The sequence below is a fragment of the Cervus elaphus genome, chromosome 29, assembly GCF_910594005.1.
Source record: "Cervus elaphus chromosome 29, mCerEla1.1, whole genome shotgun sequence".
Classification (NCBI taxonomy): Eukaryota; Metazoa; Chordata; class Mammalia; order Artiodactyla; family Cervidae; genus Cervus; species Cervus elaphus.
This window is the reverse complement of record NC_057843.1, coordinates 28,439,474-28,458,897: the sequence shown is the minus strand read 5'-3', so window position 1 is coordinate 28,458,897 and position 19,424 is coordinate 28,439,474. Positions and strand designations below refer to the sequence as shown.

Here is a 19,424-nt window from a genome sequence, read left to right as displayed (position 1 = left end):
AACCATCTCAGAATTGCATTCCCCCAAAATTCACATATTGAAGTCCTGATCCCCAATGTGATGGCATTTGGAGATGAGGCCTTTGGGAGATAATTAGATTTAGGTCAGATCCTGAGAGTGGGGTCCTCAGGACTAATGCCCTTATAGGAAGAACCCCTAGAGACCTCTTTCTCTCTCTCTCTCTCTCTCTCTCTGCCTGTGGAGACACAATGAGAAGGTTACCGTCTCTAAACCAGGCAGAGAGCTCTCACCAGAACCAAACCATGCTAGCAACCTGATCTCTAACTTTCAGGCTCCAAAACTGTGACAAAATTAATTTCTGTTGTTTAAGCTACCCAACATATTTTGTTATGGCAGCCTGAGTTGACCAGTACAGAAAGGCAACTTGAGAAATATCACATAAAGAGCAATAAAAGTAGTCATCCCTTTTATAGCCAATAATTCTACATAGGTGAAGTTAAACTTTCAGAGACAATTCAAAAATATAACAAAACAATACACATTAAAATATTCACTACTTAGTTTTACTAAATGTCTAAGAAAGGAGAAATGAATAAGCAAACTAGTGTTCCACTTGATCTAATATGACATCATTTAAAATCATTACGAAAATTATATAGGCTTATAGGAAATGATTATAATAAAACTAAGTGCAAACCAAAAGCAAAAATCTACAATATGAGGCTAACCATGTAAAGAAATATGGGCAAGATATAAAAGGGTTAGCTATAAACAAATTTAATTTGTTGGAAAACATTTTCTCTTTTATTTTAGTTTAAGGTTACAAGAAATCTACTCAAAAATGTATTTGACAGTAACTTTGGATAGATCCTTTCTTAAGCTTAATCACATCCTAAATGTTAAATTATAGAGAATTGTGTTTTTCCAACAATAGTCACTATATTCAAAAGAACGAGAATGAAATTTTTTTTTTTTAAAGAAAACCATCAATTTTCTCTACTACATACTTTTTTATTATGTTACTACTTACACAGAGAGGGTTTCCAAAGCATCTTCAAAGATGTCCTGGGGGAACAAAAAACACAGTGAATGTCTCAGGAATCAAGAACTTTAAATATAAAAGAGATGTGTGCGCGCGTGCGCGTGCAAGTGCCCAAGCACATGTGTGCATGCCTCCCTGCAACAAAGTGGGGAGTTTGGGTGGGCTGCAGTAGAACTACTCCACTTAACACTCACTAATGTAATTCCTTTCAGAGAAATCAAGCACATGAATGTAAGTGAGATTTAACTTAGGTAAGTTTTTCTAAAAAAAATAAGACTAGTAAAATATTCAGCTAGCAATCGAACTGGGCTAATCTGAAGAAACTGTGACTCCTCTAAAGGAGTCTTCAGTCTCATTCAACCCAGAAGCACAATGAAACAAATAACAGGACTGGCCAGATTCAGTCATGTCTTTCTCCCTGGCTGGCCACGTTAGCGCCCCTGGGCCTTTATGTCACATCCACCTCCACGACCCACCCAGCAAGTCTCCCTGCCGCCAGACTGTTCTCTACAGCATAGCGGGCAGCCTTTTCTTTATGCCACTGGCCTGTTCAAAAGTTGCATCAGGAGAAAAACCCAAACACACACACACATGCACACTCACATCTGCTGACAAATCCACACTTGCTCCCCACACTCATACACTCACACACTCACAAGCTCACCCATAAACTCACAGACACACACACACTTAGAAACACACATACGCTCACACACAAACTTACACATACACAAAGTTCCCTCATAGCTGCAAAAATCAAATCCAAGCTCCTCATCCAGTTATCTGGGACCCACTATAACCTAGTCGAATCTTCTAAGCCTCCTTCCCTCACATTCCTACCACCATTTCCACAGCCACACACAGGACCTCCCTGGCCTCCCAGCCCCAACACTTCACACTTGCCATTCAATTCTTCACATAACAGCTGAAGTTACTCTTATCTTTCTCTTCTTTAATAAGCTCACATCATACTACTGCTTTAGACTTCTTTAAAAGTCTTCCACTGCACGTAGAATAAACCCAGATTTAATAAACATCCAAGACCTACTGTATAGTATAAGAAATATTCAATATCTTATAATAACCTATAATGGAAAATTTTCTGAAAAAGAATATATGTACACAATATATGTTTGTGTTTGTGTGTGTGTATACATGGGTGCTTAGTCGTTCAGTCATGTCTCTTTGCGACCCTTTGGACTATAGCCCGCCAGGCTCCTCTGTCCATGGAATTTTCCAGGCAAGAATACTGGAGTGGGTTGCCATTTCCTTCTCCAGGGATCTTCCCAACTCAGGAATCAAACCCAGGTCTCCTGCACTGCATGCAGACTCTTTACCGACTGAGCTACAAGGGAAGCTTATATAATATAAACTTGAAACACTGTAAATCAACTATATTTCAATTTTTTAAAAGAACAAGGTAGAGTCCTGAAAGAAAAATAAAATTCAAATTCCTTCTCAAAAATCTATGAAGCCCCTAAACGACCCTGCCAGCCTCTGACTACCCCTCTGCCCACTGGCCCCCTTACTCACTCCACTTCAGCCACAGGTCTGACCTTCTGTGGTCTGAAGCCAAATTCATTTGGTCTGTGGTCTGACAAGCCAAATTCATCCCATGCCTCTCTGCATGTCTCTTTCCTAGAATGTTCTTCACTCAACTCTTCCTATGGCTGACTCACTCTTATCCTTCCATTTTCAAGTCCTCTGATAAACCAAATTAAAATTACTAAGAATAGCAGCATACTAAGTATCCCATCATCTGATTTCTTTCATTCTCAATACCATTCTTAATATCATAATCTCTAATCATCTCATTTGTTTACTTGGTTACAATCTGTCTCCATCAGGGCAGGTTCTCATTTATCATGTCTACAGAAATCACTAGGGCTTGGCACAGAGTTGTTGCTCAAAAGATACATGTTGCTGAATGAATGAATTGAGCTTGGGCCAAGAAGGCAATGATCACATCACCTCATTTAGACCTATAACACAGAAATGAAGAAAGAGGACCCAAGAGCTTTTCCCTCATTTGATTATTAATACTGAACAATGTGTACACCATACTACGGCTTCCCTGGTGGCTCAGATGATAAAGAATCTCCCTGCAATGCAGGAGACTAGGGCTCAATCCCTGGGTCGGTTAGATACCCTGGAGAAGGGTTTGGCAACCCACTCCAGTATTCTTGCCTGGAGAATCCCATGGACAGAGGTACCTGGTGGGCTACAGTCCATGGGGTTGCAAAAGACTCAGACACAACTGGGAGACTAAACACGTACAACATACTGACTCTGCAGGCAGGCAGGACACAAAATGTGTAAAAACGAAAAAGAAGAAACATTCTAAGTAGTGGCAGAACTGAGCTGAGAATTTGGGATCCCTGATCTACTGATCTACAGTCATACCATATTCTGTAAGGGAGGTGGAGTCAGGGGCAATTCCATCTTATTCCTCACTCTCCAGAGACTAATGACTGGAGCAAAATCAGAAGCTCATAAACCAGCCACTGAAAGAAAAAGGAGCTGGTCCTATAGCAAAAGAACCTAAGCCAAAAGTAAGAAGCTGCTTCTCTGGCCTATATAAAAATTTCTAAGAAAAGACTCCTTTCTGCAAGTCAAAAGTCTGAAGAGGCTCTTGGCATCATCAACCTTGTCATTTTGAATCACAGCCCAGTGTCCCACATTCTAGCATAAGGTTTACCTTCTGAAGGGTTGCAGATAAGGTGAAAGACTAGGCTCTCCATGAACCCAGTTCTAGCTGTGATGACCAATTAAATTTACCTGTGCCAGACACCAGCTCATGGTCCCTCCAGCATTCCTGCTAACCCCACCCAGGCTGACCTGTACCAGGAAGGAGGAATGCAGAGAGCATGCTCCTGAGAGCTTCTGTGCATCTGACCCCCTCCTCAAAAACCTCAACCCAGAGCAGAGCATACAGAAGGCAAGGAGAAACTGAGTGGGCTTCAGGAAAGATAGCTCAGAAAGCTGGCTCTCCTTTTAAAAAGAAACAAGGCTAATATTTACATTTAAACAAGTACTACCCCTATACCCATCTCAGTGTTATAGTTTTTCCATTAGACATATACTGATGTGAGAGATGTACCATAAAGAAGGCTGAGCACCAAAGAATTGATGCTTTCGAACTGTGGTGCTGGAGAAGACTCTTGAAAGTCCCTTGGATAGCAAGGAGATCAAACTAGTCAATCCTTAAGGAAATTAACCCTGAATATTCACTGGAAGGACTGATGCTGAAGCTCAATCTCCAGTACTTGGCCCACCTGATGCAAAGAGCTCACTCACTAGAAAAGACCCCGATTCTGGGAAAGACTGAGGGCAAGAGGAGTAGGGGGTGACAAAGGATGAGATGCTTAGATGGCATCACTGACTCATGAGTTTGAGCAAACTCCGGGAGACAGTGAAGGACAGGGAATCCTGGCATGCTGCAGTTCATAAAGTCGCAAACAGTCGGACACGACTTAGTGACTAAACAACAGCAACAGTCCATCTCAAAACAAGAAACACTAAGTTATATCCAGTTAGAAATCATCTTCATTTGAGTAACACTTCTCCCTTTAACATATGCAGTGTGTGCCTGAGTGCTCAGTCGTTTTAGTCATGTCCAACTGTTTGTGACCCTATGGACTGTAACCCATCAAGCTCCTCTGTCCACGGGATTCTCCCCACAAGAATACTAGAGTGGGCTGCCATGCCCTCCCCCAGGGGATCTTCCTGACCCAGGGATCGAACCCATGTCTCCCGCATTGCTGGCAGATTCTTTATCCCTGAGCCATGCGGGAAGCCCCTATCCTTTGCAGCAGGTTCTCTAAATAAAACATACTGTACAGCATGGAAACCACAGCTAACAATATTTCATTACATATTTGAAAGTTGTTCAAAGAGCTGATCTTGAACATTTTCATCATACACACAAACAAATTATGACTATGTGACATGATGTATGTGTTAACTAACCTTATTATGGTAATCATTTCACAATACAGTCATGTATCAAATCATTAAGTTGCACACCTTAAACTTACACAATGTTATAGGTTAACTATAGCTCACAAAGCTAGGGGAAATTTCTTAATTAAAAAATAATGTTAAAATCAATTTTTTCCATTTAGATGAATAATAAAAATTTAATTGAATGCTTCCACATGACAGAGAAAATCCACCAGAGTTCTAGGATATTATTCTAATAAACTAGAAATGAGAAAGAGAAATAGAAAAAAAAAGCAAGACAGAAGGATAAAAAGAGGAAGAAAACTTTGTCTCTAAAGACCACACAAAAGGTGATTTTTTTTTTTCACCTAAAAAAAACAAAAGGAGTTTCCCTGGTGACTCAGATGGTAGAGAATCTGCCTGCAGTGCTGGAGACCCAATTGGATCCCTGGGTTGGGAAGGTCCCCTAGAGAAGAGAAAGTTACTCATTCCAGTATTCTAGCCTGGAGAATTCCATGGACAGAGGCTACAGTCCATGTGGTCACAAAGAGTTGGACATGACTGACACACAAAGAGAAGAACTAAGATTAAATGAGGGCCTAACATGTGTCAGGCACTTTACAAAGCTTCTCCCAATTTGTATCAAGTAAATTCAGTCACAGGTAAATACCTGAGCAATACTACACAGCTGGTAAGTGAAGGAACTGAGATTCAGCTCCAGATAACTTCAAAGTATTTTTTTAATGTTAATTAAAAAAAAAAAACATCCAAAACTTGGAGCTAAGGCAATTGGGCAGGAGTGGAGAGGCAGAGGAGAGAAGAGGGCATCATATCTCTGGAGGTAATACTGCAGACTGTTGCACAAATCCTCCCAAGGATTCTTGAATTCTCTCAGATGATGTCCTTGTGTTTGACTTTGCTATTTACTATCAGATTAGAGCCAGAGCACCTCCTTCAGAGGTATGGGTCCTCAGTTACCTGCCGCAGGGGCAGGGGGTCTGAATGCAGCAGACCTGGTACGGTATAAGCCCTCTTGGAGGAGGTCGCCATTAACACCACCAAAGAGCCGCCAGAACTTACACAGGACTGGGGGAACAGACTCTTGGAGGGCACAAAGAAAATCTTGTGTGCACCAGGACCCAGGAGAAAGGAGCAGTGACCCCACAAGAGACTGACCCACACTTGCCCATGAGTGTCTAGGAGTCTCCAGCAGAGACGTGGGGCGGTGGTGACCTGCTGCAGGGTCGGGGCACTCAGTGCAGTAGTGCATGCTGGGACGTTTTGAAGGAGGCTGCCATTATCTTCATTACCTTCACCAACAACAGGGAGGGAACACAGCCCTGCCCATCAAGAGAAAATTGGATTAAGGCATTACTGAGCATGGCCCCACCCATCATAACAAGACTTAGTTTCCTCCTCAGTCAGTCTCTCCCATCAGGAAGCTTCCATAAGCTTCTTATCTTTATCCATCAGAGGGCCAACAGAATGAAAACCACAATCACAGAAAACTAATTAAACTGGTCACATGGACCAAAACCTTGTCTAACTCAATGAAACTATGAGCCATGCCATGTAGGGCCACCCAAGATGGACGGGTAATTGTGGAGAATTCAGACAAAATGTGGTCCACTGGAGAAGGGAATGGCAAACCACTTCAGTATTCCTGCCTTGAGAATCTCATGAACAGTATGAAAAGGCAAAAAGATAGAACACTGAAAGATGAACTCCCCAGGTTGGTAGATGCCCAATATGCTACTGGAGATCAGTGGAGAAATAACTCAAGAAAGAATGAAGAGATGGAGCCAAAGCATAAACAACACCCAGTTGTGGATGTGACTGGTGATGGAAGTAAAGTCCAATGCTGTAAAGAGCAATATTGCATAGGAACCTGGAATGTTAGGTCCGTGAATCAAGGCAAATTGGAAGCAGTCAAACAGGAGATGGCAAGCGTGAACATTGACATTTTAGGAATCAGTGAACTAAAATGGACTGGAATGGGTGAATTTAACTCAGATGACCATTTTATCTACTACTGTGGGCAAGAATCCCTTAGAAGAAATGGAGTAGCCATCATAATCTACAAAAGGGTCCAAATGCAGTAGGTGGATGCAATCTCAAAAACAACAGAACAATCTCTGTTCCCTTCCAAGGCAAACCATTCAATATTACAGTAATCCAGGTCTATGCCCCGACCAGTAATGCTGAAGAAGCTGAAGTTGAACAGTTCTATGAAGACCTACAAGATCTTCTAGAACTAACCCCCAAAAATGATATCCTTTTCATTATAGGGGACTGGAATGTAAAAGTAGGAAGTCAAGAGATACCTGGAGTAACAGACAAATTTGGCCTTGGAGTACAAAACGAAGCAAATCAAAGGCTGACAAGTTTTGCCAATACTACACACCACTCATAGCAAACACCCTCTTCCAACAACACAAGAGAAGACTCTACACATGGACATCACCAGATGGTCAATATCAAAATCAAATTGACTATATTTTTTGCAGCCAAAAATGGAGAAGCTCTATACAAGCAAAAACAAGACCGGGAGCTGAGTGTGGCTCAGATCATGAACTCCTTACTGCCAAATTCAGACTTAAACTGAAGAAAGTAGGGAAAACCACTAGACCATTGAGGTATGACCTAAATCAAATCCCCTATGATTATGCAGTGGAAGTGACAAATAGATTCAAGGGATTAGATCTCATAGACAGAGTGCCGGAAGAACTATGGACAGAGGTTCATGACATTGTATAGCAGGCATTGATCAAGACCATCCCCAAGGGAAAGAAATGCAAAAAGGCAAAATGGTTGTGGGAGGAGGCCTTACAAATAGCTGAGAAAAGAAGAGAAACTAAAGGCAAAGGAGAAAAGGAAAGATATACCCATTTGAATGCAGAGTTCCAAAGAATAGCAAGGAGAGATAAGAAAGCCTTCCTCAGTGATCAATGCAAAGAAATAGAGGAAAACAATAGAATGGGAATGACTAGAGATCTCTTCAAGAAAATGAGGGATACCAAGGGAACATTTCATGCAAAGATTGGCACTATTAAGGACAGAAATAGTATGAACCTAATAGAAGCAGTAGATATTAAGAAGAGGTGGCAAGAATACACAAAGAACTGTACAAAAACGATCTTCATGACCCAGATATCCACGATGGTGTGATCACTCACCTACACACAGACATCCTGGAATGCAAAGTCAAGTGGGCCTTAGGAAGCATCCCTAGGAACAAAACTAGTAAGGTGATGGAATTCCAATTGAGTGATTTCAAATCCTAAAACATGATACTGTGAAAGTGCTACACTCAACATGCCAGCAAATTTGGAAAACTCAGCAGTGGCCACAGGACTAGAAAAGGTCAGTTTTCATTCCAATCCCAAAGAAAGGCAATGACAGAGAATGCTCAAACTATCGCACAATTGCACTCATCTCACATACTAGTAAAGTAACACTCAAAATTCTCCAAGCCAGTCTTCAACAGTACATGAACCATGAACTTCCAGATATTCAAGCTGCATTTAGAAAAGGCAGAGGAACCAGAGATCAAATCGCCAACATCCGTTGTGTCATCGAAAAAGCAGGAGAGTTCCAGAAAAACATCTACTTCTGCTTTATTGACTATGCCAAAGCCTTTGACTGTGTGGATTACAATAAACTGGAAAATTCTAAAAGAGATGGGAATACCAGACCTCCTGACCTGCCTCTTGAGAAACCTGTATGCAGGTCAGGAAGCAACAGTTAGAACTGGACATGGAACAACAGACTGGTTCCAAATCAGGAAAGGAGTATGTCAAGGCTGCATATTGTCATCCTGCTTATTTAACTTATATGCAAAGTACATTATACAAAATGCCAGGCTGGATGAAGCACAAGCTGGAATCAAGATTGCAGGGAGAAATATCAATAATCTCAGATATGCAGATGACACCACCCTTACAGCTGAAAGTGAAGAACTAAAGAGCCTCTTGATGAAAGTGAAAGAGGAGAGTGAAAAAGTTGGCTTAAAACTCAACACTCAGAAAACTAAGATCATGGCATCCAGTCCCATCACGTCATGGCAAATAGATGGGGAAAGAATGGAAACAGTGAGAGACTATTTTTGGGGCTCCAAAATCACTGCAGATGGTGACTACAGCCATGAAATTAAAAGATGCTTGCTCCTTGGAAGAAGAGCTATGACCAACTTAGACAGCATATTAAAAAGCAGAGACATTCAGTTCAGTTCAGTTCAGTTCAGTTCAGTCACTCAGTCGTGTCTGAGTCTTTGCAACCCCATGAATTGCAGCACGCCAGGCCTCCCTGTCCATCCCCAACTCCCGGAGTTTACTCAAACTCATGTCCATCGAGTCAGTGATGCCATCCAGCCATCTCATCCTCTGTCATCCCCTTCTCCTCCTGCCCTCAATCCCTCCCAGCATCAGGGTCTTTTCAAATGAGTCAACTCTTCGAATGAGGTGGCCAAAGTATTGGAGTTTCAGCTTCAGCATCAGTCCTTCCAATGAACACCCAGGACTGATCTCCTTTAGGATGGACTGGTTGGATCTCCTTGCAGTCCAAGGGACTCTCAAGAGTCTTCTCCAGCACCACAGTTCAAAAGCATCAATTCTTCGGTGCTCAGCTTTCTTCACAGTCCAACTCTCTACTTGCCAACAAAAGTACATCTAGTCAAAGATATGGTTTTTCCAGCAGTCATGTACGGATGTGAGAGTTGGACTATAAAGAAAGCTGAGCGCCGAAGAATTTATGCTGTCGAACTATGGTGTTAGAGAAGACTCTTGAGAGTCCCTTGGACTGCAAGGAGATCCAACCAATCAATCCTAAAGGAAATCAGTCCTGAAAATTCATTTGAAGGACTGATGCTATAGCTGAAACTCCCATACTTTGGCCACTTGATGCAAAGAACTGACTCATTGGTAAAGATTCTGATGTTGGGAAAGATTGAAGGCGGGGAGAGAAGGGGACGACAGAGGATGAGATGGTTGGGTGGCATCACCGACTCAATGAACATGAGTTTGAGTAAGCTCCAGAAGATGGTGATGGACAGGACAGCCTGGCACGCTGCAGTCCATAGGTCACAAAGAGTCAGACACAAATGAGCAACTGAACTGAACTAGAAGCCAGATACTATGAGATTTTTTGTTAACATGCAGATTTTGGAATGGTAAGAAAACCTCAAAGATTAGTTTTATGATCCTGGAGTACCCTATCCAGTTTTATCTGTAGCCTAGGGATCTTAAGCTAACACTGTTCTTCTTTGAAGTCTATAAATACCCAGTTCCACAAACAGGCCGTGAATCAATTTACCATCTCACTGGTTTCCCTCAGTGATGGGTTAAATAAAAGTTTCAACATGTCCACTTTATCCACTCCTTTCCTCAGTGGATTCCCATCAGGACTGCTAGATTTGGCACCTGATCTGCAAGAAACTGCTAGTCAACAGTCTCCCATCCAACACTAAATATCTGTACATCTACATGCATTTCTCACAGAGCATAACAAGATTTTTCTACCTCTGGTCTGTTTGCTTCTCCAAACTCACCATCAACTTCCCAATGCTTCACCACTGCTGGTCTTCACTTCCCCAGTGATTACGACAACTGGTTTCCCTGAAATTTCCCACCACTAGGTAAATGTACCATGTGGCTGCTGCTCCTACCTCACCTCAGTTGTGTCTGATCTTTTGTAACCTTATGAACTGCAGCCTACCAGGCTCCTCTGTCCATGGGATTCTCCAGGCATGAATACTGGAGTGGCTTGCCATGGTCTTCCCTTTAGGAGTATCTTCCCAACCCAAGGCTCGAACCCGCATCTCTCATGTCCCCTGCATTGGCAGATGGGTTCTTTACCACTGCACCACTTGGGAGGCCCATGCACCATGTAGGGTCCAGCTGAAAGAAATGCAGCCAGAGAAGCATCCAGAGTCCTTCCAGTTTAAGGAAAGTAATACAAGAAAGGCTTTAGCGTAGTCGATGAAACAGAGATAGATGTTTTTCTGAAATTTCCTTACTTTCTCTATAATCCAACAAATGTTGGCAATTTGATCCCTGGTTCCCCTTTCTTTTCTAAACCCAGCTTGGACATCTGGAAGTTCTGGTTTGCATAATGCTGAAGACTAGCATGCAAGATTTTAAGCATGACCTTACTAGCATGGGAGATGAGTGCAACTGTCCGATGGTTAGGTTAGCATGTTTTTGGTACTACCCTTCTTGAGAACTTGGGATGAGGATTGACCTTTTTAAGTCCTGTGGCCACTGCTGGGTCTTCCAGAATCTAATGGCAGAAAGCAAAGAGGAACTAAAGAGCTTCTTGTTAAAGGTGAAGGAGGAGAGTGAAAGAGCCGGCTTAAGACTAGATACTAAAAAAACTAAGATCATGGCATCTGGCCCCATTGCTGCATCGCAAACAGTAGGGGGAAAAGGTGGAAGCAGTGACAAAATCCTCTTCTTGGGCTCCAAAATCACTGCAGATGATGACTGCAGCCATGAAATCAGAAGACAATTGCTTCTTGGCAGGAAAGCAATGACAAACATAGATAGTGTGTTGAAAAGCAGAGATATTACTCTGCTGACAAAGGTCCATATAGTCAAGGCTATAAGGGTCTTCCCAGTGGTCACATACCATGGTCACATAAGTGGTCACATAAGAGTGGAACCATAAAGAAGGTAGACCACCAAAGAACTGATGTCTTTGAACTGTGGTGCTAGAGAAGACTCCTGAAAGTCCCTTGGACAGCAAGTAGATCAACCCAGTCAATCTTAAAGGAGATCAACCCTGAATATTCACTGGAAGGACTGATGCTGAAGCTGAAGCTCCAGTACTTTGGTCATCTGATGTGAACAGATGACTCTTTGGAAAAGTCCCTGATGCCGGGAAAGATTGAGGGCAGAAGGAGAAGAGGACGTCAGAGGATGAGATGGCCAGATGGCATGGTCGATGCAATGGACATGAATTTGGGCAAACTCTGGGAGATGGTGAGGGACAGGGAGGCCTGGCCTGCTGCAGTCCATGGGGTCACAAGGAGTCAGACACAACTGAGCAACTGAACAACGACAACAACACAAGAAAAGTCACGCTGCTGACAAAAGAGATGTGCTCAGTGGAAAGCCTCAGCATTTAGTTCCATCCTTAAAGACTGCTGCATCAGCCTCCCCAGCTCCCATGCTGGGGCCAACCCTGAGGAGATACTACTCTTGGGCATAAGTGTAATAAATGTTTATTTGAAGCACACCTGGCTTCTAAGCACATGCTGCCTCCAACGCAACATCACTTTCTCAAGAGCCTATCTTGACTCCTGGCTGCAGTCAAGGGCCATCTGACTTCTGAATTCACTTGATAACCCAACACAGTACTCTGCACTTCAAAAACTGTTAGCAGATAATTGTTAGAAGACTGGCTAGCTGAGAACCCTTGTCCTGAGATGAGAGGTCTTTACTTTGAGCAGTTTCATTCTGCAATTCAGCAAATGGACTAACCTTGTTAGGTGAGAGATCCCCTGGGGGGGAACCTTCCAGATGCCACCCACCACTCCAGGGCCTGCTCCCTGCTGGGTGGGGAGCCTGAAACTTGACTTCCTTCCCCTAGAGGGATGGAGGATCTGGACATGGAACAGAGAAGTGAGGAAAAGGAATGGGGGTGCTGCATCACTGCTAAAGCATTTCTAAACCATTTTCATCTTCGTTTGTAACATTCTGAGTAGCAAAAATGCATGCAAGTGCATTTAAGTGACAGCAAATTTTTAATAAGTGTTTATTTCTTTAAGATTCTTAAATAATGGAGATACTAATGATGAAGATAGTCACATTATTTTTTGCCCTAAGGGAGAGAGGCAAAGACTAAAGATAACAAAGTGAAAGTGAAGTCGCTCAGTTGTGTCCGACTCTTTGCGACCCCATGGACTGTAGCCTACCACGCTCCTCTGTCCATGGGATTTTCCAGGCAAGATTACTGGAGTGGACTGCCATTTCCTTCTCCAGAGGATCTTCCCAACCCAGGGATCGAACCTGGGTCTCCCACACTGTAGGCAGATGCTTTACCGTCTGAGCCACTAGGGAAGTCCTAACAAATATGCTATTAAAATATGCAGGAATTTAAATACTCTATTAATTTCCAAAGAGACCAAGTAGATTTACAAATTTTTCCGGTCTCCCCATCTGAATTTTAATTCACTTTGGGGTATGAAAAGAAATATGTGGTAAATATTACTCTAAGAAGGAAGAGGGAGTAGGAAGGAACACGATAAAAATTAAAAGTAGGTACTGCAAATCCGGTAAGTTGAATCACTTCTCTATGGCCTCTTCCTTTCTCCCCTTACCTTTTCCTTTTTCTCGTCTTCCTCCTGTGCCTCTTTCTCCACTTTTCCCTCTCCTATTTGAATGATTTCAATAGGACTGTGAGCCAAAGTCACCATGTTCTCATTCATCTGTTGTTCTTCAGGGAGGGATGACAAGGTCTGAAGGGGCTCTGCTGACAACTTCTTCCTCAATGAGAACCACTCCCCACCCCATAGCATCAGACCCTTCCCATTGGAGCCTTACCCAGCATTCCATTCTATTGACCAATGAAGCCGTGTGTTTGATACCATGGACTCAAAGAACTCCAGAGCTGCCGAGAACTCTGACAAGTAACAGATTCTACGCTTGGCTCTGGGCCACATTTGGACTATTCCCAGGGAGATGAGACATAAAGAGGATGCCCTAGCCTCTCAAAGGATTAGTGCAGAGATTAAGAACCATGGATATTAGGGTCCTAAGAACCACAGACACTCCTCCTCATGACATTGTCCCCTGGTCAATCAAGATGTCCAAAATGGGAAATCAAACTGACATCAGTTGTTACACTTCATTTGTCATCTTAGTGACACACCAGAAGGGCTCCTCAAATATTGGATGTAAATCTTCTCACACGTAAAAGGAAAAAGTACATCGCTAAAGGAAGCATGTGGGAAATGCATAAACCTAAGTGATATAATTCCCTACTTCAATAAAGTGTTGGTTTTCCTAAATCAAAATTAATTAACTTAAAATACACATTTATTATTTATCCATGAAGTGACTCTTAGAAAATAATCGGGGCAGAGAACTTTTTAATATATGTGTCCTGAGCTCATGTGTCAGGGAGAATTTTTCATTCTGCTCACATCTGCCATCCATGGCCTTTTGGAGCATTTAAACTCTTCCAGTTGCATTTTATAGGCTGCATTTTTTTTTTATAAGTTCCTATTGTAGGAGGGAACATCAATGCCCCAGACTCTCTGGAGCCAAATGTAAAACTCAGCTTCAGTTTATTCCCAGTACTGGATCTAAAGGGTGCAATCACTGCTCATACCTCCCCTTTAAGGATTAACATTAAAACTCAATTGACCCATAGAGCTCTTAGTCAGAGGGAAGGAAAGTGATGGGGGCCCATACACTAGAGATTCTTCATACCCCCACATGCCCACTTGGCCCCTCAAGTGCATAAAATACAACCTTCCCAAGGTTATGAACAGAATTCCTAAACAGAACAGACAAAAAAAGAACCAGACACAGAGTTTATCCTCCACATTTGCCCAGAAGGTTTATAAAATCTACTTTCTGGGATATGCTTATCAAAAAACTGGAGATTTTCATACAGTATTCAAAACCAGAGTTTTTAAATTTCAGATAAACACAAATAGTAAAAATCAACTGCCAAAAGAAAAAAAAAAAAAAATGTGTGCCTGAGAAATTTTTAAGCACTCATCACTTGTGGTTGAAAATGATTTCACACATTCTCCAAATACAATATTAACATAATTCTCGAGTTTCTCTCATGCCAGGGAAGTCCTCTAATATTACCCCATAAGTCCTGTCTTTTTTTTTTCAAGCTTCATATTTACAAAAAAATCATAGATCTCATGGTGAAAATAGGAAATATGGAGTGACAGTCACTTCATTAGGAAAGATTACATTGAGCACGTAAATAAATTGAGCATATTTTAGCTAAGCCACTATCACGTGTTGGTAAGTCAGATTTTATTCAAAGATTCACTTAAGTGCATTTCCAGGGCAAGAGAGTGGAAAACATAAATTTAGGCCAGGAAGTGGAACCCATGTGGGTCTCAATCTCAGCTCTACCCCACCCCTAGGGAGGTCTAGCCTTCTGAATCCTGCTCCACTGATTTTCCTAAGAACCTATCAGAACTCCCTTACTGAAATCAAGGGCTATCATACTCCTTTTGAATCCACTCTGTAACCCAACACAGTAGTTTTGCACTTTGCAGACTCTTAGCAATGCGGATTCCAACCATCTCCCCAAATTGTTGGAAGGATGTTAGAGAGACAATAGCATGTAAATGTCCAACTCAAAACAGACTCAGTAAATACCATTCCTGAGGATACTAACTTCTCAGATAAGGGGTGAATTTGGTAGCCTCATGAACACAGAGCTGGGATCCCTCACTCTACTTCCTCAAGAACTCTTTCCCACTAAAGATTCTGCATCTTCTTTTGAGAGAAAAGAGCCTGAATGTGGGAATATTTATAGCAAATAGGTACTCAAAAAATGTTAACTGCCTTACTTCTCCCATCCAAAAATGCCTTCATCTCTTATCCTTCAGTGCCCAGACTCTTCCTCCTCAGTGGGCTACTCAACACGATAAACATAACTTATGAGCACAGAGCCCAAGACCTCAGCTCACTGGGGAGCAGTGACCTTGGCCAACAACATGATCTTGGTTAATACACTCAACCTCATGGGGCTCTAGCCTCCTCATGAGGAAAGCAGAGAGGCTGGCATAGATACCATCCCTTACTCAAAAGCCTAGATTCTCTGAATTCAACACAAATCCTCCCCAATAAGGGAGCTGACTGTCCATCACACAGGCTAAGATAAAATTCCTCGCTGAAGGCTGGCATCCAGAGGGATTGCGTCCAAATGAAGGGCTGGGCTGTCAGAGTCCTATCAGTTGTACTAACTCAATCCTCAATAGCCAGCTAGTGTGTTAAGGACCAGGCAAAGCAGTTTACATGATGATTCGTTGGCATTTCTAACAACCAAGCACAGAGAAAACATGAAATTAAAAAGAACCACCAGATGTCACCCTCACAAATAACAAATGAACTGGACAGCACTGCTTTAATTGTTAGTCGCTCAGTCGTGTCCAACTCTTTGCGACCCCATGGACCCCACCAGGCTCCTTTGTCCATGGAATTCTCCAGGTAAGAATCCTGGAGTGGGTAGTCATTCCCTTCTGCAGGGGATCCTCCCAACCCAGTGATAGAAGCCTGGGTTGCAGGAAGATTTTTTTTCCTGCATTGCGGGAAGATTTTTTTACCCACTAAGCCACCAGGGAAGCTCAGCATTGCTTTAGTTTCTGCTAACATATGGAGAAGTGTGTTTTTTAAAAAATGAAATAGTTAACTTCATGAAGGGGGAAATATTTTCCTTTCTGCATTTCATTATAAATATGGAGTTGAGTTGCAGCTTAAGGCAAGGGTTAAGTTCTAAGTCAAGTACATAAAAGGAAAATCACATATAGTCAAAATTGACATTGAACAAATACTTTAAATTGTCATTATTACAGAATTCACACCGTTTGGGATATAACCTCAGAGAGGAATGGGCATGTACAAACCCAAAATGTGTAGAGCCATGTGCGGTGTGTAATAAAGAGTGTATATGCAAAACCTAAGTTCTTTTACAAAGGTGTACTGTTGAATTTGTTTAACAAAAATTAGTAAATTATTTTACTTCCCTGTACACAGCCCTCAGCTACTATTTTTGTGGTTGTAAAATGAACCCTGGCAAGCACTTAATATGTCAAGCACTCCTGTCCTCCAGTGCCAGTCCTACAAATCTACAGTAAACAGAAGAATATCTGGGGCATACTATTTTTGCAGGAGAATAATTTCATACAAAACAAACAGCTACAAACAGAACCAAGAGACTGCGTTTTAACATTTCAAGCTATTTAATTTTGAAACCATCACAAATAGAGGCATTTTTAATTTAAAATGAACAGATCTGGGGATTCCTTGGTAGTCCAGTGACTGAGATTCTATGCTCCCAAGGCAGGGGGCCTGGGTTCGATCCCTGGCCAAGGAACTAGATCCCACATGACGCAACTAAGACTCGGCACAGCCAAATAAATTAAACAAGTAAATAGTAAAATGAAGAAAGCTGATACTTCTTCCTATGAATAAATAGCCATAAATTCAATCTGTTGATGTCTATTCATGTTAGACATTTTTATATAATTTTATTTAGTTAGTTTTGGCTGTTCTGGGTCTTCACTGCTGCACAGGCTTTTCTCAGGTTGCAGCAGGGTACACTCTTCCTTGCAGTGCGCCAGCTTCTCATTGCAGTGGCCTCTCTTGTCACAAGCACAGGCTCTGGGGGCACAGCCTTCAGTAATTGATGGACTCAGTAGTTGTGGCCCAGGGCTCTGGAGCACACGCTTAGTTGCTCCACGGCATATGGGATCTTCCTGGATTAGGGATTCAACCCATGTCTCCTGCATGGGTAAGCAGATTCTTTACTGCTGGGCCACTAGAGGAGCCCCTGTGTTAGACACTTAGATTCTTATTTCCAATTCACAATCAATCATTAAAAAAAAATTTCACCTGGACTTCCCTGGCAGTCCAATGGTTAAAAATCCACTTTCCAATGCAGGGTACATGAGCTTGATCCCTGCTCGGAGAAGATTCCACACGACACGGGCAATTAAGCCCTTGCACCCCATCTGAGCCCACTACCCTAGAGCCCATGTCCCACAACAAGAGAGGCCACCACAATGAGAAGCCCGTGGACCGCAACTAGAGAGGAGCCTTCACTTGCCACAACTAGAGAAAGCTCTTGCACAGCAACAAAGATGCAGCACAGGCAACAGTAAATAAATAAAATTTTAAAAAAACCTTTTATCTCTACTATTGCTACTGTTAATATATTTTGATAACAACAATAAAAAAAATAAATAACAATAATAAAAGGTTATTGAGTGCCAAACACTGCTCTAAATCCTTAATGTGCACTAACTCATTTAATCTTCATAATGACTCTATGAGATACAGTTATTATTATATCCAAATAAGGAAACTAAGACTTGTGGAGATTTAATTAACTTACCCAACATCTCATAGATGAGCCTCTGTTTTTCCATCTGTGTGAGGGGAATAATACCACTAATTTATAGCACTGTTGTGAGGCTTAACTGAGATAATGTACTTAATGCACCCAGCTCAGTATTGACACAATACTTACAAATAATTTCTTTTGTGATCATTAAAGTGGTTCTACAACTGATAGTCTCCTGAGCAGCCTAAGGATAAGCAAAAAGAAACCTCTTGCATCATCTTATTCAACCCTCAAATTTTCCAGCTATGACAGAAAAATGGCAGAATTAGCATTCCCTTACTTATAGCTCTGCTCCAAAGCAAATGTTTTTAAAATAGAATATAGATCTTATCTCTTAACCATTGGGAAGAGGCAGTTCCTGAAGAAGAAGGCTTCAAAGGTAACTTGAAACTGAGAAAGCCCATTACACGGGATAGACTGGGAAGCGTCAGACTTGAGCTCAGGTGCTCACAATCAGCCTCCCTGAGTTCAAATCCATTTCACCACCTATTAGCTCCGTGACCTTGGGCAAGCCTTTTCCTTTCTTGTACCTCAGTTTCCCATCTCACTGGCATGTTCACTGATTAAATTACGCATTGAAGAGCACACAGCACAAAGCATCCAGGATAAAACACTAGTTATTATCACCACTATTACTGATGGGACTTGAAACTTCTAAAGGCACTAGTGGGGGTACTAGGTGCTACCACCTGGAGGAGGTAGGGGAGTGCACAGGGCACACTTTGCACTAGGAATCCGGCTTCTGCCCCCGCCGCCCCCCCCCCCGGCTGACACGCCCCAGTGTCCTCACAGAGATCAGTCCACCACCACAGCGATCACCAAACTACAACTCACGAGCCAAATCCAGCCTGCCCCCTGTTTTTGTAAATAAAGTTTTATTGGAAAGCTGCCACTCTCAACCATTTACATGTTGTCTATTTATATACTTCCTCTCACACCCTCAGAGCTGAATAGTTGCAAGTGAGACCACAGGGTCTACAAATCTGAAAACATTTACTCTCTGGCCTTTCATAGAAAGTTTGCCTACCTTTGCATAAAGGGATAAAATATCAAATTTCCTTCCCTACCCCATTGGATGTTTTCAGGATGGAATAAGAAATAGATGTGAAAAATCTATATAATAGCAGGAATTTATTTACCCAAAAAACCCACAGCTTCAAGCTTCAAATTCAAGGGGGAAATAAATAATGCTAAGACTATGGGTGTAGAGTCCCACTAACAGCTCCATCAATTCTTAACTATGTGTGGCTTTGGGCAAATTATTGTAATTAGTTTCTCTAAGATTCATATTCATCATAATAACAATACTGAACTTATGGGATTCAAAGAATTAAACGAGATGTATTAGAATTAGGCATGGTGCCTGGTCAATATCAAGTAA

At 42.0% G+C, this 19,424-nt stretch overlaps 1 protein-coding gene across 1 annotated transcript in view; it reads right to left on the bottom strand.

Annotated features, from left to right (window-relative positions):
• Positions 1-19,424, bottom strand: part of TTC39B (tetratricopeptide repeat domain 39B) — a 141,119-nt gene that overhangs the window by 97,127 nt on the left and 24,568 nt on the right. Inside the window, exon 2 of the mRNA XM_043890907.1 lies at positions 992-1,026. Within this exon, the coding sequence (XP_043746842.1) occupies positions 992-1,026 (35 nt within the window). The remainder of the gene's footprint in view (positions 1-991; positions 1,027-19,424) is intronic.